The 9,901-nt window shown below is 36.3% G+C and overlaps 1 protein-coding gene across 2 annotated transcripts; it reads left to right on the forward strand.

Moving 5' to 3' along the window:
• The first annotated feature begins 436 nt into the window (after window positions 1-436).
• On the forward strand, window positions 437-8,347 carry LOC107814572 (RNA polymerase II transcriptional coactivator KIWI-like). 2 transcript variants are annotated; one of them, XM_016640012.2, is made up of 4 exons: window positions 437-632; window positions 712-817; window positions 3,408-3,489; window positions 8,129-8,347. In XM_016640012.2, exons 1-3 carry the CDS (start codon window positions 510-512, stop codon window positions 3,485-3,487), a joined length of 309 nt encoding a protein of 102 aa, XP_016495498.1. In that variant the 5' UTR covers window positions 437-509; the 3' UTR covers window positions 3,488-3,489; window positions 8,129-8,347. The 2 variants fall into 2 exon arrangements, with proteins under 2 accessions (XP_016495498.1, XP_075105576.1); XM_075249475.1 differs by lacking the exon at window positions 8,129-8,347 and having other exon boundaries at window positions 3,408-6,836.
• Window positions 8,348-9,901: the final 1,554 nt, after the last annotated feature.

Here is a 9,901-nt window from a genome sequence, read left to right on the forward strand (position 1 = left end):
CTGCCAGATCCTCTTATTGCTTCTGTAAATCTGTGGTTGGATTGCTCAATTAAACATCAGCAACTTTTTTCGGGTCCATTGTAACCTGGCTCTGATATCAATAATACCAAAATGGTATCATATGGGTGAGGTAATGCAACATTTACGAGAGAAGGGAGAAGAAAAGAACCTAATAGGACAAGAGAGAGAGTTGGGAGAAATTAGATATGTATGCTCATTTCAAAAGTGTAATTCCTATATTACAGTCTTCTATTTTTACTTTTAATCAACTGAAAGGAAAATACAAAAAGCGAAAATACAATCTTTTCGGCTAAGACGGTAAACAAAAAAAAAATGGGCTCTATAAATCTGGACCTTTCTGGGCTTAAATCCGGTTCAACCATCCCGAGGCCCATATTAGGAGAACCAAAAATGCAAGGGCCAGGGAATGAAACTCAAACGCCCAAAAAGGGTACAGTATTATTATCCCCAATTCCCACTTCTCAAAATTCCACAACTTTCCTGAAGAAATGTCGAGAAGGTTCGGAAAGAGAAAGGAAGAGGATGAGTACGCTTCAGAAGGCGACAATCCTCCTAAGAAATCTTCCAGAACTGATGATTCTGACGATGCTGATGGCATCGTCGTGTGTGAGGTCTCTCTTTTCACTTACCCGAGCATTTTATGTCTCACTTACTTTTCTACTGTTTTTCTGATTTTTGCGTTGGTTTCAGATTTCTAAGAATCGGAGAGTATCAGTTAGGAGCTTTCAAGGGAAGATAATGGTGGATATTCGTGAGTTTTATGTTAAAGATGGCAAGCAAATGCCTGGCAGAAAAGGTACCTGATGCCTATTTATTTTTTATTTTTCTTTTCGGTTTCTGTATGTGATTTTGGGCGATGCTAGCTACATTTGAAACTCTAATGATTCTTTTAGGGGTTTTCTTAAAATAATAATTTTTTATTTATATGATGACGAGAAATAAGGGATACTTTTTGTTTTATCAACTCGGTAGCATGGGATAGTAGAATGAATTTCTCTCGCCGAGGATTGAACCTTCAGCTGGTCTTTATATATGGTGAATTCAAGACATGTCTTTCACATAAACATCTATCACTTAAGAATAGTTTATTGATATGCATTTTCATTTTAATTTTTAACATTAAGGTTATATTACTTGGTTTGCTGTAAACACCAGGTGCGTATAAGTATTTACCCCTGATACATCTGTATTTAATTTTAGTTTTTGTTTTTCTTTTCTTGTTTTTTTTTTTGCTGATCGTGACAAGTAGCATGAAAATTCTTGGGTTTCTAAGTTTCTTTTGTTATCTTCTCTCTTGTTGCTCATGTTTCTTTTTAGGAGGAATTGTGTATCTTGGTGTTCCTCTTAGATAGCCAGTATTTTCAACATCCTTAAAACAAAGCAGATATGTCATGAATTGCTTTCCGTCGAGACGTTCTTCAAAAAGTTGTAACTATGATTTCCCATATCCTCTTTTGATTCAGATTGATAACCGAGAAATTCCCGAGGGTCACTGGCATACAGTTTAAAACGTGGTGGATAATGGGCCTGCCCCGCGACCCGTCTCCACTTAAATGCCAGACTTTTGTCCGGGTTCTAACTCGTGACGTGCGCCTCTATGCTCCTTTTTGCCAACCATTCTTTTGCGCCCTCCTTAAATGTATAGAAGTCGGAGTTCTTCCGAATTTCTTACCTAGACTCTAATATAATTATACTCAAGTTAAGGAGAAGAGGTGGTTTCTTTCATAATGTACTTTTTCCTATGAAACGGTATCTATGTTCGCACTTCGCACAAGGATTCATATATATCAAATTCAATGCTAGCACTTGTAATATTTCGGTTTATCAAAATTCTGGGACGACAATAAAAATGTTGAAGACTTGAGGACGAATTTCGGTAATCTTGGATATGGAACGGGTTCAAGATTAGTGTGAAGTAACTTAGGGAGGATATTGGTTTTTTTTCTTTTTTGGGTTTGTATTTTTCAATTTCAGTCGTTCCTAAGAATTATCATTTCTCATTGCAATTCCCATATGAAGCTGGTTGATGAAAGGAGCATCTGTCTCTACACGCGAGCCAATTCGGAAGTATACCTTTTCACAGGTTTCTGTATTAGCTTAGGTAATGGCCTATAAACTGTAGGTAACCTGCAGAATGGAAAATTGCTGACTGAATGCTGTTGGTCTTACTAGTTACTCATTACCGTTGCTTTGTTGACATGTCACATAGTTTTCATGCTGGCACGTTATTATCGCATTCTGACAGATCAACTCAAATCATATCATAGTGGGTCGACTCTGGCAATACTATGCAAATGAAGAATCTACAGGATTTACTCCATTGTGTAGAAAGCAAGATATGCTTTGAATGTGGCTTTTATGGTCAGGAGAAGAGTTTTGCTCCTATCGTTCTTGCCTTGAGGTCTACCAGAGCTTTCTGCCACCAGCTAGGAAACTGTTGACATTCTTTATGTTAGCCTTGGTGGCTCTGTCCTTCCAAATGTCAGATTTCTTCTCCAGAGTTAGTTCCTTTTCCCACAAGGTCTGCCTCTTAGAAAGGTCAAGAGAAAAATATTAAGTAAATGATGAAAGGTGACATTGTAGTATGTGGACACTATTTTCACAAGGCCCGTGATTGTATAATTCAATTTGAAAAGGAAGGGATATTACCTAGAAATAAAGTTATTACTCTTTTAGTGCCGTTCAGTCACATTTACAAATGTTAACTGTAGTTCTGAACTTTTTCAGAACTGACATACTTTGAGATGCATCAATAGTTTTCTTAAAATAGATTTACCATATGCTGTCTCTTTACCATTGATGTTAGAAGTGAACATTGTTAATTGAGCTGAATTGGGGCATAGTGAAACTTGTAGAAAGAGAGAATCAGTTGGTTTATGCGAGAGGCTAGATGGAATCAGCTCATAGCTGAAATGCATACGTATTAAACAAACTTGCATTGCACGAACATGGGCAAATAGAATTGAAGACATTGTGCAGTTCTGAAACTCCTCTGGCTCAAACTTAATTCGTGTTGCCTCTTTGGTTGATCTGTGTAGGTTCCTCAGCATGTCCTGAAGTTTCCTCTTGTACTTTATATATGTACTGGTGCATCTCCATGGTGCTTTTCGTTCTTTAAAATACATTCCTTAATTAATTGAACATCAAACAGCTCTCAGCTCCTGCACTGCTTTAAAAGAATAAATAAAGAGGGAGGGTGGGAGCGCGAGTTCTTGCCCACAGACCAACTGTTAACTGCTTTAGTTATATCTCCTATTCTCAACACAAGTTTATTTATATTTTTATTCATCTTGTATCTTTCTTTGAATATAATTTCCAGAGGTTCATGTATCGGCAGACTGAGAAACCATACCTAATAGTAGTGTTTTTCCTTTTTCCTATTTCAGGCATCTCATTGAGTATGGATCAGTGGAATGTACTCAGAGATCATGCAGATGAAATTGATGAGCTTGTCGCGAACAGCTAAATGTCGGAAGTAATGCTGCTCGGTGGGCCGGGCCTGAACCGGACCGGACCGGGCCCGCGGTCCTAACGGGCCTGGTGGGCCTGGTGGGCCGGTCCTGGGTGGGCCGGTCTTGGTGGGCCTCTGAGCCCGTCACGGGCTGGTCTCCATGGTTGAGCCCACGAGCCCGGGACCGTTTGGCCCGGGACCGGCAGGCGGGCCTGGGCCGGTCCTGGCGGGCCTGGCGGGCCCAACGGCTATTTTAAAAAAAAAAAAAAAAAAAAAAAAAATCAAACGGCCATATTTAAAATCTAGCCGTTTGGGCTGAAAATATGACCGTTTTTTAAGTTAAAAAAATGGCCATTTGGCCCCCAAACTTTATTTTAACCCCAAACTTTATATAATTACACTTTTCCCCATTTCTCAACTATAAATACCCCCTCATTCTTTCATTTTTATTCACCAATTCATCAATATCTCTCAATATCTCTCAATCTCTCTCAATCTCTCTACTACAATTACTTAATTTATTGTTGAAATTTCGTGAAAAATTGTGAAGTTGTTGAATTGAAGTTTTCAAGTGTTCAACGATTTTCAATTTTCAAGAAGTTGTTCGGCAATCCGGTAAACTCGTTTCAACTCTTACGTTTTTATAATATATTTTTGTGTGGTTTAGTTTGCATAATTATAATTAATATGGCATTTACTTTGAAAAAAATGTTTGGTAAAGGAAAAGATAAAACCGGTGAAAGTAGTGGCCAACCAACTACCCTTCCCCCGGCTCCCCGACCTAGAAAAGATAAGCAAGTTGAAAGTAGTCGCCAACCTAGACGTCCTCCTCCTTCCGTAATTCTTGATAGTGATCACCCTTGTTTTCAATTTACCGATAGTGAATTTTATCATAATGTTGCACCAGGTGATAGATTAGATGATGAAATTATGAATGCTCTTTATCCTAATGAAACCATCTTAGAAAATAATGAGGAAAATGAGGATGATGATGAAACTCAAGCACCGGATTTAGATGATACACCTACTAGTCCTCTTAATAACCCAAGTGATGCACCGGTCGACCCACCTGTAGAAACTCCTACTTTTAATAGAGAACCTGCTAAACGCTTAGAAACATCATTAGTTTGGAATTTTTTTACTCAAGTAAGAGAAAAAAATAAGGCTAAGTGTAAAACTTGTGGGAAATTAATGTCGCATAAATATGTAGGAGACCGTAGCGGCACAGGTAGTTTGACTAGGCACATAAAAACACACCCTAGAGATAAGGCTAGATTTTTTCAAATGAAAGCGCATCTAGAGGGGACAAGTGTAGATTCTGCGATTAACCCTAGTACAGGTTCAAATCTAGTTCAACCAGGAATTAACACTGTCACTGGAGGTATTTTATATTACGATCCAAATAGAGATCGTGAAGAATTAGCAAAGATGATTACTGTTATGTGCTTACCTTATACTTTTGCTTCTAATCCTAATTGGGTTCATTATATTAGAAGAGTGTTTAATCCTACTTATAAAGGTTGGCCTCGCGCAACAGTTAAGAGTGATATTTATAAATTCAAACATGAATATGAACAATATTTGCGTTATTTATTTACTCATATACCTAATCGGATTTCTATTACTACTGATATTGGTAGAAGTGGTAATGATTGTGATTACCTAACTGTTACAAGTCATTGGATAGATGAAGAATGGATAATGCAAAAACGCATAATTGCATATAGAATAATTAATTCGCGTCACACAGGTAAATTTATAGCTAACACTGTTGCAGATATTTGTAGATATTTTTGCTTTAGCGATAAAATAATGGCAATTTCAATGGATAATGCTTCTAGTAACACCAGTGCTATAGGCATGCTTACAACAACACTAAATCCTGCATTTACTAATATTTTCCATGTTAGATGTATTTGTCATATTTATCATTTAATTGTCGGTGATGGTATGCGAATATTAAACATAGAAATTGAAAAGGTTAGAATGGCTCTTAATTGGCTTTTTTATTCAAACCGTAGAAGTAGACTTAGAGAGTATTTTAAAAAATGTGATGAATATGGCCTTAGAGAAAGAAAGGTTCCTAAACCTTGCCCGACTAGATGGAATTGTATGTACGAAAGTTTAGTAGTAGCATATGAATATAGAAACCCAATTAATGCAACGTTTAATTCTCGGGTAGGTGGTGAAGATGATGATGAAATGCTTACCACTCAAGATTGGACTAATGTTAAAATTCTTTTAGATTTTTTAGAACATTTTCAAATTGCAACAAATGCATTTTCTGGGCAATATTATCCTACTATTTCAAACTGTTTAGTTTATATTGCAGCACTATCTGATTTGTTTGTTGAATTTAGTGAGGGTGGGGATATTTATGAACTTGCTATAAATGAAATGAAACAAAAGTTTAAAAAATATTTTTTTCCTATCCCTCCTATTTATGGTCTTGCTGCAATGCTAAATCCTACAATGAAATTGGGAGGTCCTCATTTTTGGTATTCAAATATTTATAAGGCTTTAGATCTTTCAAATGAGGAAATTGCGACACTTGCAGATGCAAAAGCTTCAATTAAGATTAACGCTCAAACAGTTTATAATGCTTATCAACTTGCCTTAGAGCATGCTAGGCCAACTATTCCAACCCCTACTTCGTCTAGCTCACAATCCTCTAAAAGAGTTGCGGGCTTAAAAGCTCTTAAATCTTGGACGGAGTTCAGGGGGTCTCAAGGTGAAAATTATGATGAAACTTCACATCTAAATGAGCTTCAAGTTTATTTGTCTCAGGGACTTGAAAAGGAGAATCCAGACGGCTCTTTTGATCTTTTGGAATGGTGGAAGGCAAGGGAAAAACATTTTCCTGTTCTTGCAAGGATGGCTCGGGATATTTTATCAATTCAAGCTTCAACTGTTGCATCAGAGAGCGCTTTCAGTCAAGCAAGACTGCAAATAGGTGATCATAGAGCGTCTATGAGGGATAGCTTGGAAAAATCAGTATTGTTTAGAGATTGGATCCGCTCGGAAAGAAGAAACTTTGGAATTGCAGAAGCACAACCGGCGATAGATGAAGCTTATGAAGAAATGATAGCGGAACTTACGGAGGATTCGGCTTCGCCCGGAAGTGGTGATGAACAAGCTTCTTTTCCACCACCACCAACGCAACCTCCTCCGAACCTTGAAGGATTTATGAGATTTGTTAGAGATAATACATAGAATAATATGTAACTTGTATTTTGGCACATCTTCCTTAGTTTTTTTCCTTCTAATGGTGGTATTAGTACCTTGTTGTGCTCATTCCATTGGGGGAAGGATGACTAAGAAAGATATGTCATTTTTTGGTAATAAAATTTATTGCTTCTACCCATGAGCTTCTTTTCGCAATATTTCTTTGTCTATACTTAGAATTATTTATATGCTACAATATATACATAATATACAATATATATACTACAAGAAAATATATTTATAAGATACAATATATACATAAGATACAATATATATACTACAAGAAAATATATAAGAGAATATATATACATAAGATACAATATAATATACTACAAGAAAATATATTATGCTACAATATATACATAATATACAATATATATACTACAAGAAAATATATAAGAGAATATATATACATAAGATACAATATAATATACTACAAGAAAATATATTATGCTACAATATATACATAATATACAATATATATACTACAAGAAAATATATTTATAAGCTACAATATATACATAAGATACAATATATATACTACAAGAAAATATATAAGAGAATATATATACATAAGATACAATATAATATACTACAAGCAAATATATAAGAGAATATATATACATAAGATACAATATAATATACTACAAGCAAATATATTATGCTACAATATATACATAATATACAATATATATACTACAAGAAAATATATTTATAAGCTACAATATATACATAATATACAATATATATACTACAAGAAAATATATAAGAGAATATATATACATAAGATACAATATATATACTACAAGAAAATATATTATGCTACAATATATACATAATATACAATATATATACTACAAGAAAATATATAAGAGAATATATATACATAAGATACAATATAATATACTACAAGAAAATATATTATGCTACAATATATACATAATATACAATATATATACTACAAGAAAATATATTTATAAGCTACAATATATACATAAGATACAATATATATACTAAAAGAAAATATATAAGAGAATATATATACATAAGATACAATATAATATCAAGAAGTGATATTTATGCATGACAATTTAGTGTTTTACTATTGTTTTGTTATTTTCTTTTTCGTCAAGCACTTTAATAATTAGATATACATATATACTACATATTAATATAGCCATGATACTACAAGAAATTGTCTTTAAAAAAAAAAAAAAACCCGCTAGGCCCGCGAAGCCCACGAGCCCGGCCCGTTAAGCACAGGACCATGTGGGCTTAGGCCCGTCACGGGCCGGTTCCACCCATTAGGCCCACGAAGACCGGGACCGCCAGGCCCGGGACCGCCAGAGCCCGGGACCACGAAGCCCGGGACCGCGAGGCCCGGCCCGTTAGGCCCACTAAGGCCCGGGCCCGGGACAAAATACAGCCCTAGTCGGAAGTGTGGTGTATCACTAAGTTGATGTATAATTTTATTATGTGTAAAAGACAAGTTGACTTGGAACTAGGAGACATTTTCCAGTGTCACAGTTCCAGATTACGGACAAAGCAAGCTCTGTTTATTTTGTTATTAAATGGCTTTAGGATATGTACTTTCTGAATGGGATTCTAACATGCATGCTTTGTGGCTAAAAAGAATGGCCCTTCTCTGAACCATTTTTTTCCTCTTCCCAATCCTGGAACTCATTGCTAATAAACATTTATCTCAACTTGTAAGCACGCATAGGGTCAAGAAAAATGTCCGTTACAGACAAAAGCGACACAGGAAAATAACACAAAGCACTTAATCGAATTCATTTTTTCCATGGTATATGCAAGGTTAGCTGTAACAGTCCTAGGAAAAATTGTATGCTTGGAGAAGGCTTTTGTAACCTTGTATGAGTTACATTGTTCGACCAAACTGAGGTGACTTTGCATTCACCGAAAGCGTAACCTTCTAAACTCAAAATTCTTAAGGGAAGTGCGCAGATTGCTGCTGCAGACATTTAAATTTGATACCTTATGTCTGAAGTTGATACATTGCTTGTGCAGTTCGAACCGCAGGCATTTAAATTTGAAGTTAAGCTTGGCAATTTCCCAACATCAAACTAACCACTAGTTTGTTTTTTTTTTTTTTTGGGTGCAAAGCAGCATATGTGCCCTTCAATGTAACTGTCTGCTGCAAAAATCAGTAAATTATTCCGATAGAAAGCCAAAGAATTCGAAATACTTTCGTCATAGCCAAACACAAACATGTCCAACTCTTACTCTCCGATCATGCATATTCGGCGTAAGTTTGAATTTAAATATTTGAAGTTGAAAGTTCATTAGTTCCTTAGGTTTGAATTGAGGTGCGATTAGTAATTTTTATATTGTTTGGTGTGATTTGAGGCCTCGAGTAGGTCTGTGTTATAATTTGGGACCGAATGGTGTGAGTAGACACACCCAAGGGCCTCGGGTGTGTTTCGGATGAGTTTTCGAATCATTTTGGTTTAGTTGGCATGGCGGAAGGCTTCTGATTTCTTGTGTTTTCGCATCTGCGAAGGAAGGGCGCAAGTGCGTGACCGCAAAAGCATTCAGGGTGGCCGTAGATGCGATGTTGGGCTTGGATGGAATTCTTGTACGCACTCCCGCGTAACAGCATGATGGATGCAGTGAATGGTATGGAATTGGATTGAAAGATCAAGGTTGCGATTTAGTTTTGACAGGGATGTCACGAGCTCGAAGGAGCGGGGGGAAGATTTCAGATGTTCAGAGTATGCTGGCGCTATTTTAGTGTTGCTTGAGAATGGTGTTCTATGGAAGAGGCATTGTTTGTTGATTTAAGGATTCTTGAATTGCATTACAAAAATAGTATGGTTGGTATCCATGGATGTGCATATTTTGCTACCTGGTGCGGAAGGTGGTGGGAGTATCTCCCACATAATGATTGTGTAAGTGTGACATGTCAGTCATTTAAGGTAGAGATTGAAATCAAATATGAAGATTCTGGTACTGTCGCTGATTGAGGAGTTGATGTCAGGGAGACACTCTATTCTTTTAGTTGCGGACTGTGAAAATTTGTTCCGAATTTGACGGTTGATCGCATGTGTCATGGATAGGGGCATTGTGGGTCTTTGGAAGGTTATTGACCTATTTTGAAATGATCGGAATTGGCTGAGGTTCGTTGGTAGACCTAATGTGAATGTATATTCTACACCAGATCAGATATGCTTATTCAGCATAACA

This window comes from Nicotiana tabacum, chromosome 3 (genome assembly GCF_000715075.1).
Source record: "Nicotiana tabacum cultivar K326 chromosome 3, ASM71507v2, whole genome shotgun sequence".
Taxonomy (NCBI): Eukaryota; Viridiplantae; Streptophyta; class Magnoliopsida; order Solanales; family Solanaceae; genus Nicotiana; species Nicotiana tabacum.